This window comes from Pristiophorus japonicus, chromosome 20 (genome assembly GCF_044704955.1).
Source record: "Pristiophorus japonicus isolate sPriJap1 chromosome 20, sPriJap1.hap1, whole genome shotgun sequence".
NCBI lineage: Eukaryota > Metazoa > Chordata > Chondrichthyes > Pristiophoridae > Pristiophorus > Pristiophorus japonicus.
The window spans coordinates 40,059,414-40,086,740 of NC_091996.1; the positions used below are offsets into that span (position 1 = coordinate 40,059,414).

At 51.3% G+C, this 27,327-nt stretch overlaps 1 protein-coding gene across 1 annotated transcript in view; it reads right to left on the bottom strand.

The window, feature by feature from the left end:
- Positions 1–919: 919 nt before the first annotated feature.
- wdr5 (WD repeat domain 5) overlaps positions 920–27,327 on the bottom strand; it is a 40,787-nt gene continuing 14,379 nt past the window's right edge. Inside the window, exons 3-14 of the mRNA XM_070862794.1 lie at positions 25,903–26,011; positions 24,750–24,823; positions 20,795–20,884; positions 18,923–19,012; positions 16,894–16,977; positions 15,995–16,050; positions 14,983–15,029; positions 13,029–13,104; positions 12,330–12,363; positions 10,075–10,149; positions 7,279–7,366; positions 920–3,102 (exon numbers count right to left, since the gene is read on the bottom strand). Of these exons, the coding sequence (XP_070718895.1) occupies positions 3,002–3,102; positions 7,279–7,366; positions 10,075–10,149; positions 12,330–12,363; positions 13,029–13,104; positions 14,983–15,029; positions 15,995–16,050; positions 16,894–16,977; positions 18,923–19,012; positions 20,795–20,884; positions 24,750–24,823; positions 25,903–26,011 (924 nt within the window). The 3' untranslated portion in view covers positions 920–3,001. The remainder of the gene's footprint in view (positions 3,103–7,278; positions 7,367–10,074; positions 10,150–12,329; positions 12,364–13,028; positions 13,105–14,982; positions 15,030–15,994; positions 16,051–16,893; positions 16,978–18,922; positions 19,013–20,794; positions 20,885–24,749; positions 24,824–25,902; positions 26,012–27,327) is intronic.

Genomic DNA, 27,327 nt, shown 5'->3' on the forward strand with positions numbered 1-27,327 from the left:
ACAGACCTGTATCCACCAGTACTGTATCGCAGTGTTATACAGTGACAGACCTGTACCCCACCTGTACTGTACCCTGTGAGAGCGCAAGCCTGCATTTCTGAAACTCTTTGCTTCGGTGCAGTCTGGAGAAATCAAAAGGGTTAAAAGTTGGAAAATTGAAGTTTGGATTAAAAATAGATGTTTGGATCGAAAGAGGCTGCTGGACGATATGGTGCCTTTTAGCCATTGAAATGTTGAGTATTTGAGTGTAACTTGTTACTATGCGAATAATAATCTATGCATGGAATCAAAGAAACCCATCTGCTGATCATCTGTGTTGTGTATCGTAATTCATGACATTGTCTGGATTTGCGTGAACCTTGTTGCTATCTGATGACATCATCTGTATGTTAAACGATCTGGTTTGTGTATAGTAGTTCAGAAAGCAGTTAGCTGTGATTTCAGGACAATTCTACATTGTCTGCATGTTAATTATCTAAATGGACTATGCAAAGAAATAAGAATTCGAAGTTTGACACGGACTGTTCACACATTGGAATCTCGGAAGGTATGTCACAAGCAGCCACGGAACTCGGAACAAGCAGAGAGCTGCCTTTGTGCAGTATCTCAGTAACTTTCATACTTGGTTTGTATAGTATGAATGTCTGAATAAAAGACCAGATCCTGCATTTACTACAACTGAGTGTGTGTGTAATTCGACGTTTAAAGCAACAAAGCGAAAAGAGCAAGACAGCCTTACAAGTTACCCCAGTTCAAAATGCTCTGTGCGAACACTGTGGGTTTTGATGATAATTTGAGACGTTATTGGAGTTTGGTTCAATTCTGTAATGTCCTGTGTATTTAACAGAAATCGATCTCGGCCCGAAATCGGTTTCCAGTGCCTCCCCCCCTTCCACCAACAAGAAATAGAGACACGGGGTTTTGATTCTGTTCAAACCTCTTGTATTAATGTGGAATTGAAGGGTAAATTACACCAAAACCTCTGACAGCTGAAAGATCTGACTCCAGGGGAGGTCATCACAACGATTACACTGCTCACAGGCAATGGGATGTCTTTCCTCACTGTCTATTTATTACACAGTACTGTCAGCAACTCAAACTAACTGAAATACTAAAAGATACTGGCTCCAGTCACGAGGCGCTGCGCTGTACAAAACATGTTGAGGGAAAGAGGTCAGCGCTGGACATCAAAGGAAAAGTGGCGGGGAAAATTTACTCCCGATATCTCCCTGCGTACCAATTTCCTCAACATGCAGCAGTCGGGAAGTGGCAATAAGCTCGCCAAATGGCTTGGCCAGTGTGCTCACCAAGCTGGCCGGACCAGCAAGAACCCGGTCCCACCCAGAGCCCTGTGTCGTCCGCTGATTGCAAACCGGCCTCTCAGTGGAACCCGCGCCCCGCTGTCCGCCAGTTAAAGCTTCAGGGACACGGAGACCGATCATAGCACCGTCTCACCTACCATCAGACAACAGGTGACCCTGTTGTGTTACTCAGTGTCACACCGAGATCTGTACCGACCCACCCATGGACATGCAATGCTCAGATTAGCCCATCGCTGAATTAAAAATGCAAATACCTCTCCATTCTGGTGCGTCCGGGAGCGGGGCTGTGCCGACTCAAGGCTGTGCTGTGGCGATCCAATCCCAATCATTCCCGTACACTTCGAGACCGGGGCTCAGAGCAGCATGTCCTGCACCACAGGTCTGACCCCTGGTGACACCGGTCACTGTAACAGCAGCCCCCGTCAAACCAATCACATGGGAGGTGGAGCGATAGAGCCACGAGGTCGTGGCCACGGTTACAAGGGTTACTCATCACCTGGGACATGGCCGAGAGACCTGGTGATATCGGGGGGGTTCCATTGGCAGCTCCAGGGGACCATCGATGATTAGGCCCATTCGTCAGCACAGCGTCCCCCCCCCCGTCCCCCAGGAGCACATGCTGTGCAGCACGCCAGCTGACCGTCTATCGATACCATATAAATAGGGTGGGGGTTGATGCCGTATAAAGTTGCAGCGATGAGACCAACACGCCCTCCGGGCAGGAGCTGAGTTTTGCTTGAGAGCCATTGATGGATTGAGTAGGGACCCTGGATAGTGACCAGTCTGTAGCACCGACTCCCAAAACATCTCCCCCAAAGGTCCAGGCTGGCAGGGAGCGCTGCCGATAATGCTGCGACGGCTGAATACTATTGGGAGAGATCTGTACACAAGCAGCAGTGAGGGCCCGATTACCAGACTGAATCTTCCCCCCATAGCACACTCGATCGGAGCCTGGGCGGCCATGGCAGGACTGTCTAAGGTCCCAGGGGTCTGGCAGTGACCGACCAGTCAGTCTAGCTGGTCAGTAACCTGGAGCCATGGCCGGAGCAGCAATGGAGGAAGGGGCGGGGGGGGGGGGAGGGAAGGTAGAGATCTGGAGACAAAGACACACAAAAAAAAAGGAATTTAAAAAGACAAAAGATGGTTAACTGGCTAATTTAAACTCGCAGTCAACCATCAACACCAAGTTTACAAAAACACTCCACTACCAACAACTAACCCTGCTTTTAAAAAAATGAGAGCTTTCACAAGAATCGAGATGGGGAAAAACCACAAGTGATTTGGTCACTTAAAAAAACTTTAGTCAGATGTGTGCGCGCACAAGCGTGCGTGTTCGAGCGTGTGTGCATCAGTCTGTGTGTGCATCAGTCTATGTGTGTGTGTGTGTGTGTGCATGTCAGTGTGTGTGTATACGCGCGCGAGCGTGTGTGTGCGTCAGTCTGTGTGTGTGTGCGCGCATGTGTGTGTGTGTGTGTGTTTTAAGCATACAATAATTTGCTAAGTGTTATGAATCCGCAGTAAAAACGGGATTTGTTCCGATGCTCCCACTGGGTCTGTAATGCGGTGTCACCGGTTTGGGCAGGGTCCGCACAGTCTCAGACGTCAGGAGTTGGAGGGGCCTGTTCCCATGACGGGGTGGCTGGGACAGGGCACAGTTCTCAAAGTGGAGACGCTGCTCTCTAACAGTCACTCCTCCACAGTTTGATTGTCTTGTCGTTCTCCAGTGCTGCCGATGCAATGATGTTCTCTGTTGGGTGACAGGCTGTGGAGATCACAACGTCTGCAACAGAAGAGGCAGAGAGTCGGTGACACAAATCCCGGCACAGGGAGAGAGAAACCCTGCAATCACTACCCCCTGCGGCGAGTCTGGACACACAACTGCTCCAAGTTAAGCATTAAACTGCCGCTCTCGCTCACAGCGCACCTGTTATGGTTAGGGGCTGCAGTTTGACATTATCATCAGCTGCTTCACCATAGAGCAGATAACACTGTCCAGAACATGGGCATAACCGTAGAATTCGAGTTAGGACGTTCAGGGATGACACCAGGAAGCGCCTCTTTACACGAGAGGCCGAATGGCCTCCTCCTGTTCCCAATAATTCCAGGAGTGGATTGCCCAGCCCAAAGAAAAACTGTAAAAAGCTCTGTCTAAAATTCTACACAGTGCAACTGAGAGCAGTAATGCAGCACAGCCTGCGAAGGATCCCATGAATGGGAGACACAATGTACCAGATCCAGAAACCCCCACAGCACCAGTAATGTAGCAAGAGAACGACATGATGTCCCAAAGCACTTTGCATTGAATAAAGTGCTTCTGATGTGTAAAAAGTTATTCTGGAGGGAAGTTCAGCACCTGGCTTTCAACCAAGCCCCAAACTGTGAAGCACTCTCCCAAAATCCCACTTCCCCATTCAATCCTCTGCACTTTCTAAACCTCCACCACAACATCCTCTTTAACCTTTCCCTTCCCCGCCCCTTACTTTCAGTCACCTCCCCAACATCTGATTTTATCCCTTCCCTACACCGCGACAGGATGTGATGAGTGATGCCCCCCCCCCCCCCAGAGATCTGCACCAGGTGGTGGGGGTGCTCAGATTTTCACAAAAAGACTTGCTTTTCATGACCACCGGACTTACAGCCAATGAAGTACTTTATGAAGTGTAGTCACTGTTGTAATGTGGGAAACACGGCAGCCAATTTCTGCACCACAAGCTCCCACAAACAGCACTATGATAATGACCAGATCATTTGTTTTAGTTGAGGGATAAATATTGGCCAGGACACCGGGGATAACTCCCCTGCTCTTTGAAATAGTGCCACGGGATCTTTTACATCCACCTGGGAGAGCAGATGGGGCCTCGGTTTAACATCTCATCCGAAAGACGGCACTTCCGACAGCGCGGCGCTCCCTCAGTACTGCCCCTCCGACAGTGCGGCGCTCCCTCAGTACTGCCCCTCCGATAGTGCGGCGCTCCCTCAGTACTGCCCCTCCGACAGTGTGGCGCTCCCTCAGTACTGCCCCTCCGACAGTGTGGCGCTCCCTCAGTACTGCCCCTCCGACAGTGCGGCGCTCCCTCAGTACTGCCCCTCCGACAGTGCGGCGCTCCCTCAGTACTGCACTGGGAGCATCAGCCTAGATTTTTGTGCTCAAGTCTCAAGTGGGACTCAAACCCACGATCTTCTGACTCAGAGGTGAGGGTGCTACCCACTGAGCCACGGCTATACTTAGCAATAGATTGGATGAAGGAATAGAGAGTGATATATCCAAGTTTCAGATGACACTAATTTAGATGGCACAGTAAAAAGTTTAGATGGTAGTCATCATCATAGGCAGTCCCTCGAAATTGAGGAAGACTTGCTTCCACTCTAAGAGTTCTCAGGTGGCTGTGCAATCCAATACTGGAATTACAGTCTCTGTCACAGGTGGGACAGACAGTGGTTGAAAGAAAGGCTGGGCGGAGAGTCTGTTTTGCTGCACGCTCCTTCCGCTGCCTGCGTTTGTTTCCTGCACGCTCCTTCCGCTGCCTGCGTTTGTTTCCTGCACGCTCCTTCCGCTGCCTGCGTTTGTTTCCTGCACGCTCCTTCCGCTGCCTGCGTTTGTTTCCTGCATGCTCCTGGCGACGAGACTCAGTGCCCTCCCAGATGCTCTTCTTCCACTTTGGGCGGTCTTGGGCCAAGGATTTCCAGGTGCCGGTGGGCATGTTGCACTTTATCAAGCTGGCTTTGAGGGTGTCCTTGAAACGTTTCCTCTGCCCGCCTGGGAGTTCTGAGTAGAGTGCTTGCTTAGGGAGTCTCATGTCAGCTAAGGGTCTCCGGGGTCGCTGCCGAGGCCGGCTCAGAGCTGACCCAAGGGTCTCAGAAGGTCGCCACCGCATCGGGAGAGGGAGGACAGAGTTCAGACCTGGGAGGATTTGTTCCAAATGCTCAGAATCCGGAGAAGGAGTGAGTTCCAGGAGCGTCTTGGTGCTGCGGAGGTCCGATAGATGGGCCTAGGTAGGTATCCATGCAGCACCCACGATTAGGACAATGGGGAACTTAAGCTTAAACTTAGACTTAAACAGTGGTGGGGGAAGAGATTGGGGGGAGAGAGGGTGTAGGGTGGCATTGGATGGCCACGCGTAAAGATGTTCAGCGGAGCTCCCTAGGGAGCTGCCGTCCTGGGCGCCATCTTGTCCTGCCCGATGATGGTAGGAAGTTTCAAAGGGACATTGATTGATTCAGTGAGTGGGCAACACTGTGGCAGATGCAGTTCAGTGTGGGGAAAGTGTGAGGGCACGCACTCTGGACCCAAGAACGAGAGATCAGAATATTTTCTAAACAGCGAGAAGCTGGGGACTGTGGGGGAGCCGAGAGATTTCGGGGTCCAAGTACAGAAATCACTAAAAGCCATTGGACAGGTACAGAAATAATTAAAAAGGCCAATGGAATGTTGGGCTTTATCTCGAGGGCTGGAATACAAAGGGCTGGAAGTTATGTAACACTTTATATAAAGCTCGGGTCAGACCCCGCCTGCAGTAACTGCGTTCAGCCCTGGGCCCCGCCCCTCAGGGAGGGTATATCGGCCTCGGAGGGGGAGCAGCGCAGATTCACCAGAATGGTACAAGGGATAAAAGGGTTAAATTATGAGGACAGGTTGCACAGACTGGGCTTGTGTTCCCTCGAGTGTAGAAGGTTAAGGGGCGATCTGATCGAGGTGTTTGATGATTAAAGGATTCGATCGGGTAGAGAGAGAGAAACTATTCCCTCTGGTGGGGGGAGTCCAGAACAAGGGGCAGCACCTTACAATTAGAGCCAGGCCATTCAGGGGTGATGTCAGGAAGCACTTCTTCACACAAAGGGCAGTGGGAATCTGGAACTCTCTCCCCCAAAAAGCTGTGGATTCTGGGGGTCAATTGAATATTTCAAACCCGAGATTGAAGGATGTTTGTTGGGCAAGGGTATTAAGGGTTACGGAACCAAAGCGGGGACATGGAGTTACAGTACAGATCAGCTGTGATCTGATTGATTGGCGGAACAGGCTGGAGGGGCTGAATGGCCCCCTGTTCCTACCTTTGTAAACCAGCGAGAGTTTTAAGTTTTATTTGGTGCAGTTGGTAACAGTCAGAAAGTCGAAGGTTGAAGACACAGTTCTTACTTCAACAGGACTTCATTGAACGTGGGTAGTGTTCGTCTCGTCGCTCGGCGTGTACACCCTCGTGTCCCTTCGCACGGCGTGTACACCCCCGTGTCCCTTCGCACGGCGTGTACACCCCCGTGTCCCTTCGCACGGCGTGTACACCCCCGTGTCCCTTCGCACGGCGTGTGCACCCCCGTGTCCCTTCGCACGGCGTGTGCACCCCCGTGTCCCTTCGCACGGCGTGTGCACCCCCGTGTCCCTTTGCACGGCGTGTCCACCCCCGTGTCCCTTCGCACGGTGTGTACATCCCAACGTACCCGATCGCGTGGCTTCAGATGCTAACATAAGAACATAAGAAATAGGAATAGGAGTAGGCCACCTGGCCCCTCGAGCCTGCTCCGCCATTTAATAAGATCATGGCTGATCTGATCATGGACTCAGCTCCACTTCCCTGCCCGCTCCCCCTAACCCCTTATTGTTTAAGAAACTGTTTACTTCTGTCTTAAATTTATTCAATGTCCCAGCTTCCACAGTTCTCTGAGGCAGCGAATTCCACAGATTTACAACCCTCAGAGAAGAAATTTCTCCTCATCTCTGTTTTAATTGGGCGGTCCCTTATTCTAAGATTATGCCCCCTGGTTCTCGTCTCCCCCATCAGTGGAGACATCCTCCCTGCATCCAGCTGGTCAAGCCCCCTCATAATCTTATACATTTCTATAAGATCATCTCTCATTCTTCTGAATTCCAAAAAGTAGAGGCCCAACCTACTCAACCTTTCCTCATAAGTCAACCCTCTCATCTCCGGAATCAACCTAGTGAACCTTCTCTGAACTGCCTGACCTGTGTGCCCCTGTAGTTTCTGCACGATCTCCTTGGTCTGTAGGTTCCAGATGTACACATAGTTGTCCTCAGACCCCGAAACGATCCACTTCAAAAAGGAAAATCACAATTATTGATCACAAAAAGCAAACACAGCAATATGGAGAATTTACAGCACAGAAACAGGCCATTCGGTCCGTGCCAGTGTTTAGGCTCCACTCAAGCCTTCTCCCACCCTTCTTCATCTCACTCCATCACCCAATCCTTCTATTCCCTTCTCCCTCATGTGTTTATCCAGCTTCCCCTTAAATATATCTCTGCTATTCGCCTCAACCACTCCCTGTGGCAGCGAGTTCCACATTCTCACCACTCTCTGGGTAAAGTAGTTTCTCCTGAATTCCCGATTGGATTTATTAGTGACTATCTTATATTTATAGCCCCTACTTCTGGTCTCCCCCACAAGTGGAAACAGCTTCTCTACGTCTACCCTACCAATTTCCCGTCATATCATAAGAACATAAGAATTAGGAACAGGAGTAGGCCATCTAGCCCCTCGAGCCTGCTCCGCCATTCAACAAGATCATGGCTGATCTGGTCGTGGACTCAGCTCCACTTACCCGCCCTCTCCCCGTAACCCTTAATTACCTTATTGCTTAAAAATCTATCTATCTTTGACTTGAAAACATTCAATGAGCTAGCCTCAACTGCTTCCTTGGGCAGAGAATTCCACAGATTCACAACCCTCTGGGAGAAGAAATTCTTTCTCAACTCGGTTTTAAATTGGCTCCTCCATATTTTGAGGCTGTGCCCCCTAGTTCTAGTCTCCCCCACCAATGGAAACAACCTCTCTGCCTCTATCTTGTCTATCCCTTTCATGATTTTAAATGTTTCTATAAGATCACCCCTCATCCCTCATATCTCCTCTAAACCTCCCCCAATTACTTTAAATCTATGCCTCCTGGTTGTTGACACCTCTGCCAAGGGAAACTGGTCCTTCCTATCCACTCTATCCAGGCCCCTCATAATTTGATAAACCTCAATCAGGTCACCCCTCAGCCTCCTCTGTTTCAAAGAAAACAAACCCAGCATCTGCAATATTTTCTCATAGCCAAAATTCTCCAGTCCAGGTAACATCCTCGTAAATCTCCTCTGCACCCTTTCCAGTGCAATCACATCGTTCCTGTAATGTGGTGACCAGAACTGCACGCAGTACTCCAGCTTGAACTGTATAAAACCAGTGTTTTATACAGTTCAAGCATAACCTCCTTGCTCTTGTATTCTATGCCTCGACTTGTAAAGGCAAGTATTCCATATGCCTTCTTAACCACCTTATCGACCTGGCCTGCTACCTTCAGCGATCTGTGGACCTGCACTCCAAGGTACCTTTGTCCTCTACACTTTTCAGTGTCGTACCATTTAATGTGTATTCCCTTGTCTTGTGAGACCTCCCCAAATGCATTACCTCACACTTATCCGGATTGAATTCCATTTGCCACTGTTCCGCCCACCTGACCAGTTGATTGATATCCTCCTGCAGTCTATAGTTTTCTTCATCATCAACCACACAGCCAATTTTAGTGTCATCTGCAAACTTCTTAATCATACCCCCAACATTCAAGTCTAAATCATTAATATATACCACAAAAAGCAAGGGACCTCGTACTGAGCCCTGCAGAGCCCCACTGGATACAGCCTTCCAGTCACAAAAACACCCATCAACCATTACCCTTTGCTTCCTGCCTCTGAGCCAATTTTGGATCCAACTTGTCACTTTGCCCTGGATCCCATGCGCTTTTACTTTCGTGACCAGTCTCCCATGTGGGACCTTATCAAAAGCTTTGCTAAAATCCATATACACGACATCATATGCACTGCCCTCCTGGTTACCTCCTCGAAAATTATCTGGTCTAATATTTCACACTCCTCCCTCATTCCTAAGTCTGCATCGCCCCTCTCTTTTGTGAAAACAGATGCAAAGTATTCATTAAGAATCATATCCACATCTTCTGCCTCCACACACACATTTCCTTCGTGGTCTCTAATAGGCCCCAATGTTTCTCCAGTTATCCTCTTGCTCTTAATGTATTTATAAAACATCTTTGGGTTTTCGCTGATTTTCTTTCATGTTCTCTTGGCTTTCCTGGTATCTTTTTTAATTGCACTCCTCTCGAGTCGCTGCAGTATTGAGTTCTCAGAATCTGTCATAAGCTTCCCTTTTTTTCTTTATCTTACCCTGTATGTCCAGATTTTTTAGCCCTACCCTTTTTTTTTTAAAAAAAGGGAACATACTTGGCTTTGTACCCTCAGCCATGCCTCCTTGAATGCCTCCCACTGCTCTGATACTGATTTACCATCAAGTAACCGTTTCCAGTCCACTTTGGCCAAATCCCATCTCAGCAAAACTGGCTTTTCTCCAATTGAAAACCTTTTTTTCCTGGTCCACCTTTGTCCTTTTCCATAACTACCCTAAATCTTTCTGAATTATGATCACTAGCATCGAAATGCGCTCCCACTGATACCCCTTCCGCCTGCCTCTCTTCATTCCCCAAAACCAAGTCCAGAACCGCCCCTCCCTTGTTGGGCTTGTTACGTAATGGCTAAAGAAGTTCTCTTGAATGTATTTTAGGAATTCTGCACCCTCTGTACCATTCACACTGCTTTTTTCCCAGTTAATATTAGGATAGTTAAAATCCCACACTATTACAGCTCTATAGGTTTTGCACTTTGCAGCAATTTGCCCACATATTGTTTCCTTAATAAAAGCCGGGTGCCGGAGAGCCCATTATACCACCGTGCTGTAACAAAAGCAGAACTTACCTTGCCACCAGTAACAGAGAAGTTGGCGAATATGCAGTACTTCTCGTTCTTGTGCCCCGTGTAGGTCTTTAAACACTGTAACACATTAAAAGTAGGCGTCAGTACCGCCTCTCCGTCAGACCGTGACACTCTCAATCCGCAAACAACACTGGCTAAAGGCCTCAGGGCAACACACGAGCAAATTAACAAGCCCTTGGTTAGAGCATGAAGATGGTGCATGTAAAAAGTTTCAGTATGAAATCTCTCACCAAATCTGACTCGGGCAACGCTGTGCCCACGTTGCCCCTAAGCTGTGCGGCCGCGCATCGATCCGGGGGTCCTGCGCAGGCCGCTCACCAGCTGTCCCGGCCACACAGCAAATTTAAAGGGACCCGCACCAACAATAAAAATGAGGGTGAACATTGTCCTGCACCTGGAATACTGCGTACAGTTTTGGTTTCCATATTTAAGGAAGGATATACTTGCTTTGGAGGTAGTTCAGAGAGGGTCCACTAGGTTGATTCTGGAGATGACTGGGTTGACTTATGAGGAAAGGTTGAGAAGGTTGGGCCTATACTCATTGGAATTCAAAAGAATGAGAGGTGATCTTATCAAAACGTGCAAGATTATGAGGGGACTTGACAAGGTGGATGAGAGAGGATGTTTCCACTGATGGGGGAGCCCATTTAAAACTGAGACGAGGAGGAATTTCTTCTCTCAGAGGGTTGTAAATCTGTGGGATTCGCTGCCTCAGAGCTGTAGAAGCTGGGTCATTGAGTAAATTTAAGACAGAGATAGACAAGTTTTTTAACCGATAAGGGAATAAGGGGTTATGGAGAGCGGGCAGGGAAGTGGACCCAAGTCCATGATTGGATCAGCCATGATCGTATTAAATAGCAGAGCAGGCTTGAGGGGCTGTATGGCCTACTCCTGCTCCTATTTCTTATGTTCTTATGATATCTCCCTGGGAGGAGCCGGCAGTCACTAAGGTGCCTGTTCGTGGGGCAGGAATAGAAGCTGCGACTGCCTTAGGCCCGAGGGTGGAACACAGCACACAGGCTTACATTTTCAAACTGCATTTAAAATAAATGGGTGAGTGGCTCCTCCCTGTGGCCCAATCGCTGAATGAATCCTCATAGCATCACACAGCACAGGAAGCGGCCATTCGGCCCACCGTGCCTGCTCTCTGAAAGAGCGATGCAATCAGTCCCACTCCCCACAGCACTTTCCCCACAGACCGACAACTTGTTTCCTTTTCAAGTATTTATCCAATTCCCTTTTGAAAGTTACTATTGAATAAGTGAATCTGCTTTCACCACCCTTTCAGGCAGCGTGTTCCCGATCACAACAACTCGCTGTGGAATATAGTCAGAGACAGGGCAGCAGTTGGGGATATAATTGGTCTCATTGCCCTTGAGATAGGGAAATAAAATCAGCAAGTTCCTGATCGCTGACCTGTGACTCCAGCTAGAACATGCATGTGACTGAATGTTGGACAGGATGGAGGCCAGGCTCAGCTACGATTCCCCCACTCCATACCGTACCCCAGTGAGAGTCAGTGTGTGTGGGACCGTACCCCAGTGAGAGCCAGTGTGGGACCCATACCCCAGTGAGAGTCAGTGTGTGTGGGACCCATACCCCAGTGAGAGTCAGTGTGTGTGGGACCCATACCCCAGTGATAGTCAGTGTGTGTGGGACCCGTACCCCAGTGAGAGTCAGTGTGTGTGGGACCCGTACCCCAGGGATAGTCAGTGTGTGTGGGACCCGTACCCCAGTGAGAGTCAGTGTGTGTGGGACCCGTACCCCAGGGATAGTCAGTGTGTGGGGGACCCGTACCCCAGTGAGAGTCAGTGTGTGTGGGACCCATACCCCAGTGAGAGTCAGTGTGTGTGGGACCCGTACCCCAGTGAGAGTCAGTGTGTGTGGGACCCGTACCCCAGTGAGAGTCAGTGTGTGTGGGACCCATACCCCAGTGAGAGTCAGTGTGTGTGGGACCCATACCCCAGTGAGAGTCAGTGTGTGTGGGACCCGTAATCCAGTGAGAGTCAGTGTGTGTGGGACCCGTACTCCAGTGAGAGTCAGTGTATATGGGACCCGTAAACCAGTGAGAGTCAGTGTGTGTGGGACCCGTACTCCAGTGAGAGTCACTGTGTGTGTGGGACCCGTACTCCAGTGAGAGTCACTGTGTGTGTGGGACCCGTACTCCAGTGAGAGTCAGTGTGTGTGTAACCTGTACCCCATTGAGAGTCAGTGTCTGGGGAACTTGCAATACATACCTTTCCTTTACTGTAGTCCCAAAGTTTCAAAGTGCTGGAAAATACAGAAATATTTATTTTAGTAAATATATTTCAGAAGTGGTACAAGTAGAGCCAGGATCCGAATTCCAGGTCACAGCCGAGGGAGATTGGGGTGCGGGGAGCCGAGGGAGATTGGGGGGGGGGGGGGGGGGGCGAGCCAAGGGAGATGGAGGGGAGGAGGAGCCGAGAGAGATGGGGGGGGGGGGGGGACCGAGGGAGATTTGGGGGGGGGGGGGTGGAGAATAGTCGAGGGAGATGGGGCGGGGGGGTTGGGGGGGGGGGGAGAGCCGAGGGAGATGGGGGGGGGGGGGGGAAGGAGGAGCCGAGGGAGATGGGGGGGGGGGGGGGGGGGAGGAGCCGAGAGAGATGGGGGGGGGGGGGGGACCGAGGGAGATTGGGGGGGGGGGGGGGTGGAGAATAGTCGAGGGAGATGGGGGAGGGGAGCCGAGGGAGATGGGGAGGCAGCTGAGGGTTGTTGCACGCCCACCGTGGTCTCCTCCCGTGTAGCATCAGTGAGGAGCCTGCGGGATGGTGAGGTTAGACACAGCGGCAGTGGGAGAGATCGTTCGGGGAGGGTCTCCAGGCTGGCTGGGGCGGGTCGGGGGTGTATTGTGTCGGGACACACTGGGGCACGGGACAGCTCCGCGGCCAGCGATCGAGCGGTAGGAGCCTCCTTACTTGTCGAGTGTTGCCGCCAGAATGTATTTCCCGTTGGGGGAGAATTTCACGAAGGACACGGGAGGATTATCGTCGTCTGCGGAGAGAAACATAGTTAGAAACAACCCCGACACTGCCCGCAGGACCTCCCCCCCCCCCCAACACTGCCCGCTGGGACCCCGACACAACCCGGCGTACCTCCCCAACACTGCCTGCCAGACCCCTCACCCCCCACCCCACGACACTGCCCGCCGTATGCTCCCCCCCCCCACAACACTGCCTGCTGACCCACCCCCACCCGCTGGGCGCAGCACTGTACAGAGAGCTGGATGACCATGAGCCGTCCCAGGAAACATGAATAACCAGCAACGTTCAGCACTGGGCATCTGATGGAAGCAGCCCAGCCCTGGGCCTGTGGGTGCCCCACCCAGTCTGGATCTGAACTCTGCGGGCTGGAACGTTTCCAGACATCTCTCCTTGGTCCCTGATCTCAACAGAGCAGGCTCCTGATCACTGTCCAGTGACCCCTGGGTTAGAGAGAGGGGAAATCAGCCAGGGTTCCTGCCCCTGATCACTGTCCAGTGACCCCTGGGTTAGAGAGAGGGGAAATCAGCCATGGTTCCTGCTCCTGATCACTGCTCAGTGACCCCTGGGTTAGAGAGAGGGGAAATCAGCCAGGGTTCCTGCCCCTGATCACTGTCCAGTGACCCCTGGGTTAGAGAGAGGGGAAATCAGCCAGGGTTCCTGCTCCTGATCACTGCCCAGTGACCCCTGGGTGAGAGAGAGGGGAAATCAGCCAGGGTTACTGCTCCTGATCACTGCCCAGTGACCCCTGGGTTAGAGAGAGAGAGGGGAAATCAGCCAGGGTTCCTGCTCCTGATCACTGTCCAGTGACCCCTGGGTGAGAGAGAGGGGAAATCAGCCAGGGTTCCTGCTCCTGGTCACTGTCCAGTGACCCCTGGGTTAGAGAGAGAGGGGAAATCAGCCAGGGTTCCTGCTCCTGATCACTGTCCAGTGACCCCTGGGTGAAAGAGAGGGGAAATCAGCCAGGGTTCCTGCTCCTGATCACTGTCCAGTGACCCCTGGGTGAGAGAGAGGGGAAATCAGCCAGGGTTCCTGCTCCTGATCACTGCCCAGTGACCCCTGGGTGAGAGAGAGGGGAAATCAGCCAGGGTTCCTGCTCCTGGTCACTGCCCAGTGACCCGTGGGTTAGAGAGAGAGAGGGGAAATCAGCCAGGGTTCCTGCTCCTGGTCACTGCCCAGTGACCCGTGGGTTAGAGAGAGAGAGGGGAAATCAGCCAGGGTTCCTGCTCCTGGTCACTGTCCAGTGACCCCTGGGTTAAAGAGAGAGAGGGGAAATCAGCCAGGGTTTCTGCTCCTGGTCACTGTCCAGTGACCCCTGGGTTAGAGAGAGAGAGAGGGGAAATCAGCCAGGGTTCCTGCTCCTGATCACTGCCCAGTGACCCCTGGGTTAGAGAGAGGGGAAATCAGCCAGGGTTTCTGCTCCTGGTCACTGTCCAGTGACCCCTGGATTAGAGAGAGAGAGGGGAAATCAGCCAGGGTTCCTGCTCCTGGTCACTGTCCAGTGACCCCTGGGTTAGAGAGAGGGGAAATCAGCCAGGGTTCCTGCTCCTGGTCACTGCCCAGTGACCCGTGGGTTAGAGAGAGAGAGAGGGGAAATCAGCCAGGGTTCCTGCTCCTGATCACTGCCCAGTGACCCCTGGGTTAGAGAGAGGAGAAATCAGCCAGGGTTTCTGCTCCTGGTCACTGCTGGAAAATGTATGGAAAGATTCAGGCCTGCCCCTGATGAATAGCTTGCCAACACTCACTATTTAGGCTGACTTACAACAACTGGCCCCGAGGGGAAGATACTGGGGAGAGGGAGACAGCCAGCCAACAGTTTATATTTTGGTTTACCAAGCAGGGCTGGACTCACAACACCCCCCCCCCCGCCCAGGCTCGCTGGGTCACTTACCGATCAGTGTTTTAAGGCATTGCCCTGACGCAGTGTCCCAGATTCGGCTGCAAAAACAGAGAAACAAGCTGTTTAAAAAGGATCCGTGCCCAAAACAGCTTTCCTCCTTGCTCAGATGGCGACCAACATTCTGCATAGCCCCAACACATTCTGCTTCTGGCTCGAACAGGGATGAGGAACTTCAATTACGCGGAGAGACTGGAGAAGCTGGGATTCTTCTCCTCAGAGCAAAGACGGTTAAGAGGAGATTTGATGAGAGTTGTTCAAAATCATGAAGGGTTTTGATAAGAGTAAATCGGGAGAAATTGTGTCCTGTGGCAGGAGGGTCGGTAACCAGAGGACACAGATTTAGGGTCATTGGCAAATGAACCAGAGGGGAGAGGAGAATTATTTTTACACAGTGAGTTGTGATCGGGAATGCTCTGCCTGGAAGCAGATTCAATAGTAACTTTCAAAGGGGAATTAGATAAATACTTGAAAAGGAGAAATTTGCAGGGCTGTGGGATAGAGCGGAGGGAGGGGGGAACTGATTGGATTGCTCTCTTACAGGCACGATGGGCCAAATGGCCTCTTCCTGCGCAGTATGATTCTATGATTTTTTTGCGAAAATGTTTTTAAATTAGAAAACTGGGTGTTCTTCATTACACAATGTACAATCGGAGGCTTCACTACTGAGACCCAGGACCAAAGAATTGGGCACAGCGCGCTGGCTTGTTTACACTCTCAATTCAGAATGGCAGCAACAGATCTTCGTACACCGCTGTGGGTGTTCGCGAGCTCCCTCCGACCATTGCTGTGGTGTTATTCCTGGACTACAACAGTGACTACACTTCAAAAGTACTCCAATGGCTGTAAGGCGCTTTGGGACATCCCGAGGTTAATAAAGGCGCTTTCGAAATGCAAGTTATTTCTTTCTTCATTATTGTGGCCCAGATTCCAGTCACTTCGGCACGTCTCACCTTGTGAGTGAGAAAGAAAATGGAGGCGGCAAAATTGACAAAGTAACACTTACCACAGCCCATCGTAACTACTGGAAACAATGAGGGACCCATCTCGGTTAAAATGTACCTGGAAGGATGAATTCAACACACATCCAGTCATTTAAACAGCCAAGGCAGCAACTCAGTGCAACACAAACCTCCACAAGGTGGCAGTATTACACCACGCCAACTCCCTCCAACAACGACCAGTTCACTATAAAATATACCCATTGCATGAGAGGCTATAAAAAGATAACCACAACTGTTTTACAAATAGAGGCATACATTCCAAGGGTGAAGTTACGATTAATTTGTACAAAACATCGGTTAGTCCACAGTTAGAGACTGTGTGCAGTCGAGGCGCCCATTATTGAAAGGAGAGAGCGGGGCAGTGGAATTAGTTTGGAATTGATACAGGGCTATGGGGAGAGAGCGGGGCAGTGGGATTAGATTGGGATTGATACAGGGCTATGGGGAAAGAGTGGGGCAGTGGGATTAGATTGGGATTGATACAGGGCTATGGGGAGAGAGCGGGGCAGTGGGATTAGATTGGGATTGATACAGGGCTATGGGGAGAGAGCGGGGCAGTAGGATTAGTTTGGGATTGATACAGGGCTATGGGGAGAGAGCGGGGCAGTGGGATTAGTTTGGGATCGATACAGGGCTATGGGGAGAGAGCGGGGCAGTGGGATTAGTTTGGGATTGATACAGGGTTATGGGGAGAGCGCGGGGCAGTGGGATTATTTTGGGATTGATACAGGACTATAGCCATCTTCTGCACTGTAAAGGTCTCTGGCTCGATGCACTATTTGATGTACAAAGTGCTGACACAGCCTCAGGAACGATGTACTATAACAAACCAAAAGCCCAAACATTTCCCAACCACCGCTTCCTCCACAGGAGATGCGAGCTGCCAGGCACCAAGACTTACGGCAGATACAGGGTCAGAATGAGCTGGCAGGGTCTTCAGGCACTTCCCAGTCTTCACGTCCCAGATCCTTACACTCTCATCAAACTGTCAAACACAAAACAGACAGATCTCAAATCAAACTGAGCATCACCGAGGCCTGCACACTTTGCAGTGCAGCTACAGAGAGGGACACAATATCTACAACTAGCGCTTATAGCACCCCTCAACACAGGAAATCTACCAGGGCAACTCGGGAGCGTAACAGGGGTGGTGGGTGCAGTAAGAAAAAATGATAAAAAAGGAGAGAGAGAAATGAACAAACTCCAGGGGCAGTACTGAGGGAGTGCTGCACTGTCAGAGGGGCAATACTGAGGGAGCGCCGCACTGTCGGAGGGGCAGTACCGAGGGAGCGCCGCACTGTCGGAGGGGCAGTACTGAGGGAGTGCTGCACTGTCAGAGGGGCAGTACTGAGGGAGTGCTGCACTGTCAGAGGGGCAGTACTGAGGGAGCGCTGCACTGTCAGAGGGGCAGTACTGAGGGAGTGCTGCACTGTCAGAGGTGCCCAACTTCAGATGTAACTTTAAGCCAAGGCCCAGTCTGCCCTCAGGGTGAGGGATGGGTGGGGAAAAGATCCCACAGCCATGATTCAAAGAGCAGGCTGGAGGTTAGAGAGATATTGAGGGGCGAGGCCATGGAGGGATTTGAACAAGGATGAAAAATTTAAAATGGAGGCGTTGCCGGACTGAGAACCAATGTCGGTCAGCGAGCACAGCGGGTGATGGGTGAGCGGGACTTGGTGCGAGTTAGAATGCGGGCAGAGTTTTGGATGAGCTCAAGTTTCAGATGTTTTGGACCCATACCCAAATGAGTCGTGTCTGCGGAACCGGTACCCCAGTGAGAGTCAGTGTGTGTGGGACCCGTACCCCAGTGAGAGTCAGTGTGTGTGGGACCCGTACCACAGTGAGAGTCAGTGTCTGTGGGACCTGTACCCCAGTGAGAGTCAGTGTGTGTGTGGGACCCGTACCCCAGTGAGAGTCAGTGTGTGTGGGACCCGTACCCCAGTGAGAGTCAGTGTGTGTGGGACCTGTACCCCAGTGAGAGTCAGTGTGTGTGGGACCCGTACCCCAGTGAGAGTCAGTGTGTGTGGGACCCATTCCCCAGTGAGAGTCAGTGTGTGTGGAACCCATACCCCAGTGAGAGTCAGTGTGTGTGGGACCTGTACCCCAGTGAGAGTCAGTGTGTGTGGGACCCATACCCCAGTGAGAGTCAGTGTCTGTGGGACCCATACTCCAGTGAGAGTCAGTTTGTGCGGGACCCATTCCCCAGTGAGAGTCAGTGTGTGTGGAACCCATACCCCAGTGAGAGTCAGTGTCTGTGGAACCCATACACCAGTGAGAGTCAGTGTCTGTGGAACCCATACCCCAGTGAGAGTCAGTGTGTGTGGAACCCATACCCCAGTGAGAGTCAGTGTGTGTGGGACCCATACACCAGTGAGAGTCAGTGTGTGGGGGACTCGTACCCCAATGATTCAGTGTGCGTGGGACCCATACCCCAGTGAGAGTCAATGTGTGGGACCCATACCCCAGTGAGAGTCAGTGTGTGTGGGACCCGTATCCAGTGAGAGTCAGTGTGTGTGGGACTCGTATCCCAGTGAGAGTCAGTGTGTGTGGGACCCGTACCCCAGTGAGAGGGAACCGTACCCCAGTGAGAGTCAGTGTGTGTGGGACCCGTACCCCAGTGAGAGTCAGTGTGTGTGGGACCCGTACCCCAGTGAGAGTCAGTGTGTGTGGGACCTGTACCCCAGTGAGAGTCAGTGTGTGTGGGACCCATACCCCAGTGAGAGTCAGTGTGTGGGAAACCGGTACCCCAGTGAGAGTCAGTGTGTGTGGGATCTGTAACCCAGTGAGAGTCAGTGTGTGTGTAAACTGTACCCCAGTGAGAGTCAGTGTGTGTGGAACCCGTACCCCAGGGGGACTGGTTCAATGCCCACCGGTTTGCAGTTCAATACTCAAGGCTGCAAAACCTTCGCGGCCTTGAAGCAGCTACTCACCGACCCGGAAACGATGAGGTTGGACTGCGGGTTGAAGTTACAGCAGAAAACGTAGTTACTGTGCCCCTTCAGCGTCTTCAAGCATTTGCCCTGAAATCACAAACAGACGGAGCTCAACACAGTGCGGAGAATGGAAGCTGGGTATTTATACAGCGCCTTTCACAACCTCAGGATAGCTCGAAGCACTTCACAGCCAATTAAAACATTATGAACTGTTGCCACTGTTGTAACATAGGAAACACGGCAGCCAATTTGGGCACAGCAAGCTCCCACAAACAACATTCCGAGAATAACCCAGATCATCTGTTTTAGTGATGTTGGTTGAGGGATGCATATTGGTCCCAGGACACGGGGGAGAACTCCCCTGCTCTTCTTCCAATAGTTCCGTGGGAGCTTTTACTTCCACCCGAGGGGGCAGACGGGGCCTCGGTTTAACGTCTCATCCAAGGACAGCACCTCCAACAGTGCGGCGCTACCTCAGTACTGCCCCTCCGACAGTGCGGCGCTCCCTCTGTACTGCACTGGGATTGTCATCCTGGATTATGGGATGAAGCCTCCAGAGTGGGACTTGAGTCCATGACCGTCTGACTCAGAGGTGAGAGTGCAACCCACTGAGCCATAGGTGACACTAAAGGGAAAGAGAGGTGTGTAGGTAGCGGAGAGAGGGGTAGGTAGCGGAGAGACAGGGGACCGTGACCCCGAGCCCAGGGCAACACACTGCGGGGTTTGGGCTGCCCATCCAGCATCGTGACCACCTGCCCAGGGCATCACACCGTAGGACTACAGCTGCGCGAGAAGGCGCACACAATTGTTCATCGCTGCGAGGAGGATGGGGGGAGAAATCTGCAGACAAGTGTCTCGCTGTAACATCTCCAGGAGGAGCGGGGGAAGACACTTGCAGATGGGGAGCAGGTAAAATAAGTGAAATAAACCAGACATCTCGCCTCAATTATTCAGTCATTGAATGAATTACCAGCCCGTCCATTGGTCAGTTCACCTGACTCAGCCACAGGGCACAGAGTGACGCCTGACTCCCGGCTGGCTACGGTTCCCTTCCACCCCACACAGCCCCCCCCCCCACCCCGACCCACACCGCACAGCCCTCCCCCCGCCACTGACCCACCCCGCACAGCCCCCACCCCCCCGGAGCCACACCGCACAGCCCCCACCCCCCCCCCCCCCCATAGTCGCCCCGCCACCGGCCCACCCCGCACAGCCCTCTCCCCACCCAGTCACCCCCCGCCACTGACCCACCCCGCACAGCCCCCCCTCCCGGACCCACACCGCACAGCCCCCCTCCCCCCCCCCCCATAGTCGCCCCGCCACCGGCTCACCCCGCACAGCCCTCTCCCCACCCACAGTCACCCCCCGCCACTGACCCACACCGCACAGCCCCCCGCCGCCCCCGGACCCACACCGCACAGCACCACCCCCCCCTCCATAGTCGCCCCGCCACCGGCCCACCCCGCACAGCCCCCCCCCCCCCCCAGGCCCACACCACACAGCCCCCCACCACCAACCCACCTCGCAGTCCCCCTCCCTCCCACCCCACACACCTCCCCACCACCCACCGCACAGTCATCCCTTCCTGCCCCTGACCCACCCCACACAGTCCCCCTCCCTCAGCCTCAGTCCCGTCCCGCCCCCCGCCCCCTCAGCTTGCACAGTCCCCCCCCCCACACCCTGCGCAGCCCCCCTTGCCCCTCCCTCCCCCCGCCACTGACCCACCGTGCAGTTCTCCATCCAGCCCCCCCCCCACCGCCCCCTGCCACTGACCCACCCCATACAGTCCACCCTCCCTCCGCCTCAGTCTGTCCCCCCGCCCCCCCCCCCCCCAATCTGCTGCCTGTGAGCAACACTGACTGTTCTTACCGAGTTCACGTCCCATATCTTAAGGGTTTTGTCGTCTGAAGCCGACACCAGCAGGTTCGAATCTGTGGACCAGGCTACGTCAGAGATTCCCTATTTCAAAACAAAATTATGAGCATTTAAAAATCTCTGAAGTTTAAAAATAACAGGACCCACAATGCCAAGAGCACTAGGAAGCAGCCAGCTTTATCACCCTTCCAGAACTCTCATAACCAACGAGCTACACCCATTGTTTTGTGGACAAACTGCAGCCATATTGTGCATAGCAAGATCCCACAGACAGCAAATGAGAGAAATAACCAGATCATCTGGTGGGGGAGGGATTGAACTAATTTGGCCTGGGGTGGGGGACCAGAATGAACCATCGGTGAGGAGAAGCATAATGCACAGAGGACAGGGAGAGACAAACAGCATTAGCATACAGAGTAGTTCAGAAATAGGAGGGATCAGACAGCAGGAAATGCATGGCAGGCTAGGATTGGGTTTGCAATGCATGAACGTAAATGCACGGTTGTGGTAAATAAGGTTGGTGAGCAGCAGGCACAAGTCACCACACGGGGTTATGATATAGTGGCAAAAACAGAGATTTGGCTCAAAGAAGGGGCTGATTGGGAACTTAATATTCCTGGCTACAAAGTATTCAGGAAAGATAGGGAAGGATAATTAGGAAAGGGGCTAGTGAGGTGGCACTATTGATCAAAGGTACAGTTACAGAATTTATTTGGTTAGAATTAAGGAACAATGGAGGAGCTATTACTATAGGCCACCAATTAGTGGGAAGGAGTTGACGAGCAAATTTGCAGCAAATTACAGAAAGGTGCAAGAACTTCAAAGTGGTGATAATGGGGGCGTTCAATGATCCGAATATAGACTGGGATAGTAACAGTGTAAAGTGCAGAGAGGGGGAGGAATTCCTGAAATATGATCAGTATGTTTCCGGCCCAACACGGAAGAAAGGGAACAGTGCTGGGTCTGGTTCTGGGGAATGAAGTGGGCCAAGTTTCATTGGGGGAGCATTTGGGGAACAGCGATCATAATATCATCAGGTTTAGAATAGTTCTGAAAAGGGAGATGGTACAATCAAGCATAAAAACTCTTAACTTCAAGAGGGCTAACTTCAGTGAGTTGAAAAGTGATGTGGTCCAGGTGGATTGGAATTAAAGATCGGTCGGTTAAACAGTAATTGAGCAATGGGAGGCCTTCATAGAGGAGGTTTGGGTACAGAGTGGACACGTTCCCATCAGGGGAAAAGGAAGGGCATCCAAAGCTAGAGCTCCCTGGATGACTAAAGACAGAGAGGGTAAAATGAGACAGTAAAAGGAGGCTTCTGACAAATGTCAGGTTCATAATACAGTAGAAAACCAAGATGAATATAGAAAGTACAGAGGAGATCTCAAAAAGGGAATACGAGGGACATAGATTAGCAGGAAACATAAAAGGGAACCCAAAAGTCATTTATAAACACACAAGGAGGCAGCAGCGATATTGGATAGGATATAATAAAGTGGAGGTACTTAGAAGGTTGGCAGCCCTCGAAATCGAAAAGTCACCCAGTCCAGATGGGATGCATCCTGGGTTACTGAGGGAAGTCAGGGTGGAAATTGCAGAGGCTCTGGCCACAATTTTTCAATCCTCCTTGGATATGGGGGGGGGGGGGGGCTGTCCCAGAGGACTGGAGAATTGCAAATGTTGCTCCCCTGTTCAAAAAAGGGGAGGGGGATAAACCTGGTAACGACAGGCCAGTCAGCCTCACGTTGGTGGTGGGGAAACTTTGAGAGACAATAATCTGAGACACAATTAATTGGCATTTGTAAAAGTGTGGGCTGATAAATGAAAGCCAGCATGGATTTGTTGAAGGCAAATCGTGTCAGACTAACTTGTTTGAGTTCTTTGATGAAGTAATTACAGGGCTTGACAGGGTAGATGCAGGGAGGATGTTTCCCCTGGCTGGGGTGTCTAGAACCAGGGGTCAGGGTCTCAGGATCTCAGGATAAGGGGTCGGCCATGTAGGACTGAGATTAGGAGAAACTTCTTCACTCAGAGGGTGGTGAATCTTTGGAATTTTCTACCCGAGAGCGCTGTGGAGGCTCCGTCTTAGAGTATATTCAAGACAGAGATCGATAGATTTTTGGATATTAAGGGAATCAAGGGATATGGGGTTAGTGCAGGAAAGTGGAGTTGAGGTCGAAGATCAGCCATGATCTTATTGAATGGCGGAACAGGCTCGTGGGACCATATGGCTGACTCCTGCTCCTAATTCTTACGTTCTTATGTAATGGAGAGGGCTAGTAAGGATAGTGCAGTTGATGTTGTGTATTTGGACTTTCAAAAGGCGTTTGATAAAGTACCACATGATAAACTGGTTAGCAAAATTGAAGTCTATGGGATTAAAGGGACAATGGCAGTATGGATACAACATTGGCTGAGGGACAGAAAGCAGAGAGTAGTGGTGAACGGTTGGTTTTCAGACTGGAGGGAGAATACAGTGGTGTCCTCTAGGGGTCAGTGTTCGGACCACTGCTCTTGATATATATTAATGCCCTGGACTTGGGTATACAGGGCATAATTTCAAAGTTTGCAGATGACACAAAACTCAGAAATGTAGTAAGCAATGAGGAGGATAGTAACAGATTTCAAGACATGGACAGACTGGTGAAATGGGCAGACACATGGCAGACGACATTTATTGCAGAGAAGTGTGGCGATTCATTGTGGAAGGAAAAATGAGAGGGGCAATGTAAACTAAAGGGTATCATTTTAAAAAGGGCTGCAGGGAGACCTGGGGGCTCACATACAGAAATCTTTGAAGGTGGCGGGACAAGTTGAGAAAGCTGTTAAAAAGGCACATGGGATCCTTGGCTTTATTAATAGAGGCATAGAATACAAAAGCTAAATCTTTATAAAACACCAGTTGGGCCCCAGCTGGAGTATTGTGTCCAATTCTGGGCACCGCACTTTAGGAAGGATGTCAAGGTCTTGGAGAGGGTGCGGAGGAGATTTACTGGAATGATACCAGGGATGAGGGACTGGAGAAGCTGGGTTTGTTCTCCTTAGAGCAGAGAAGGTTAAGGGAAGATTTAATAGAGGAGTTCAAAATTATGAGGAGTTTTGATAGAGTAGAGACTACTTCCAGTGGCAGGAGGGTCGGTTACCAGAGGACACAGATTTAAGGTAATTGGTAAAAAAAAAGCCGTGGGAGAATTTTTTTAGGCAGCGAGTTGTTGTGATTGGGAACGCGCTGCCTGAAAGGGCGGTGGGAGCAGATTCAATAGTAACTTTCAAAAGGGATAAAGACTTAAAAAGGAAACATTTTCAGGGCTATGCGGAAAGCAATTTAATTGGTTGTTTTTTGGCCAAGGCACGATGGGCCGAATGACCTCCTTCTGTGCTGTAAGATTCTATCATGTACGATTCTATTCTATGATCTGTTTTAGGATAAACGTTGGCCAGGACACCAGGGAGGACACTTCTTGCACTCGTGCCATGGGATCTTTTACAGCCACCCGAGAGGGCAGACGGGGCCTCGGTTTAACCTCCCTCAGTACTGTAACCTGTCAGCACAGATGACATGTTGAAATCCTGGAGTAGGAATTGAACATCACATCGTTCTGGACGAGAGGGCGATCAGCTGAGCCAAGCCAATACTGGCAGCAGCCCCAGTATGTAGAGCAGGACAGAGCCACAGGCGCTGGGGATTTACGCTATATTCAAGGCCGTCCTTGCTGGACTCCACCTGTGGATTGGTGCTGGGGTTCAGGTTCAGGAGGTACGGGGTGACTAACTCAGACGCAGGTTCACTGACCCATCGGGCTGGGAGGTTTGTTGCTGACCGTAACACTGTGACAGCGACAGATAAGGTGCATCACTATGGCTTTATTGATGGGAGTTATCTCAGTAACAGCCACCGGGCGGGCTACAGGGAGCAGGGAATGGCTGCGCCTGTACTTCCCACACTCACCAGTTTGTGTCCGGATATGGTCTTCTCAAACTTGCCATCGTAAGCGCCCCAGATTTTAATCAACTTATCAGCAGCTGTGGAGTAAGACACAAAATAGTTTCAGGCTCCAGACGGAGAAATCTCACTCCCACAGACCCACACTGCCCTCAGTCCACCCTGTAGGAAAGCTCAGGGGAGCCAGTGCCCGCGATTCCCCCTCACAGAGTCGCAACGACTGCCCGGGTGCAGCGTGCTGCCAACAGAGGCAAGGTGGCAACGCACCGAGGGTCAGCCAGTCTGCCTCCCGCTCGCCTCCGTACGGCTGCCTCTGGAACTGACGTGAAGCCCACTCCCTCCCTCCAGGGCTCAGCTGGCTACAGCCGATGATCAGCACCTCAAAGACCTGAGAGTCTCCGCTTCCAGCGTTGGATGGGCACAGCCATAAGGCGCTACAATTGGCCTCGGGGTGAGGGAGAGGGAGATACAAAATATAACCAGCGACGGCTCCAGCCCTGACCACACTCTGGTGACTCCTGTGGTAGTTGGGCCCAGTCAAGAACCATCACGGCTCGGATGCCTCTTGCAGTCTGCTGACATTCACTATCTCGGCTCATGAAGTGCGGCTGAGGTATTGGAGAAAACACTCGACTCCAGCCAGTGTCACTGGATTCTGGAGCAAGCACCCCACCTGGCTGTACCCCGTCCTAACCCAGGGGCATGGCAGACAAACATCGCCAGCCTCACGCCAATGCAGCTCAGCCCTGCTCAGCCTCCGCACCCGGCAGGGCATTCAGCCACCCATCACTCGGACTGATTGTTGAAAATCAAACCCTATACTGAACCTTGTAATGTATTTGCTTCATGGGTTCTTTGCTTAAGAATTCATAGTAAAACATTGCTATTAAGAACTAGCTGGATAATTAACAAAGGTTTAACAATCACAGTACACATTAACAGTTCATCCACTAGGCTTACAACTGCATAACTCATCGTGGATGACCCAGACCCAACTGGCTGGGGTTTTATTGAGTCTTGTGAACATCACGTGACTGGCTAAGCCACTCACAATGCAACAATTCTACCAATCTGTGAGCATACATTACAGACGTTTTCGCATTATACAATCACAGACAGCAGTTATCGGGCGAAGCAATAATGGAAGGGGTTTACTCACAGGAACTTGCCAGCCACTCTCCATTGGGGCTGAACTTCACCGAGGACACGGCCTTCGTGTGTCCGGCCAGCGTGAATTTCAAGGTGTAGTTCGGTTTTACCGCAGAGGGCTGTTGTTCAAAAACACAGGAGAGATTTTATTTCAAACAACCAGCCTCCATCTACACCAGGTGAAACTGTGAATGCATAAACAAGCTTGCTCCGTCCTGATATCCCCAAAGGTGAGGTGAGGTGTGCAGGTACCGTTCCAACACGTGTCGATCCCACACTTCGTTCCCCCATTTCTCTCTCATTTTTGAGTCTTTCCTTGCTGCCCCTGTCCGCTATAACTCACCGGCCATTTCCACTCCCTCGACAAGCTAAACTAGAGTCCGTTTCCTAATAATGGAGGTGTATTTTACCCATTCCCTTCAGCTACAGCGAAATAGCTCTACACTGAATGCTGCAGAGCAATCTCGCCCTCACTGAGGAGGAGGACAAATCCTGCCTCCATCAGTATAACAGTGACTTGCACTGCCAAGAGGTGGCAGCATTGTATCACTGTGCAGATATACGTAGCCACGTGGAGACTTGTTGGGCCCCGACACACTTAATGAAGTAAATGGTAACTACCCTGCTGCCTGACACAGTAACGCAGATGGAACATCTCAGCACAGGCCCACCGCTAGAGGTTTTCAGAGCCCGTGTTTTAAATGAAAGGTACAAAGAGCTGCAAGTTCACACTCTGGTCTGTACAGCAGTGTCTCCACTCAAAGGAAGCACATTTAATGCGGTCAGCAATTATGTAAACATGAATGGTTACAGCACAGGAGACCTTTCAGCCCATCGTGCCAGCTCTCTGCAAGAGCATTTCAGCCAGTCCCACTCCCCCACCCTTGCCCCGTAGCCCTGCAATTTTTTTCCTTCAGCCACTTATCCAATTCCCTTTTGAAAGCCACGATTGAGTCTGCCTCCAGCACCCTTTCAGGCAGTGCATTCCAGATCCTAACCACTCGCTGCGTAAAAACATTTTTCCTCATGTCGCCTTTGGTTCTTCTGCCAATCACCTTAAATCTGTTCCTCTGGTTCTCGACCCTTCCACCAATGGGAACAGTTTCTCTCGATCTACTCTGTCCGGACCACTCATGATTTTGAACACCTCGATCAAATTTCCTCTCAACCTTCTCTGGTCTAAGGAGAACAACCCCAGCTTCTCCAGTCTCTCCATGTAACTTAAGTCCCTAATTCCTGGAACCATTCTCGTAAATCTTTTCTGCACCCTCTCTAAGGCCTTCACATTCTTCCTAAAGTGCAGTGCCAGAATTGGACACAATTCTCCAGTTGAGGCCGAACCGGTGTTTTATAAAGGCTCATCATAACTTTCTTGCTTTTGTACTCTATGCCTCTATTTATGAAGCCCAGGATCCCGTATGCTTTTTAACCGCTC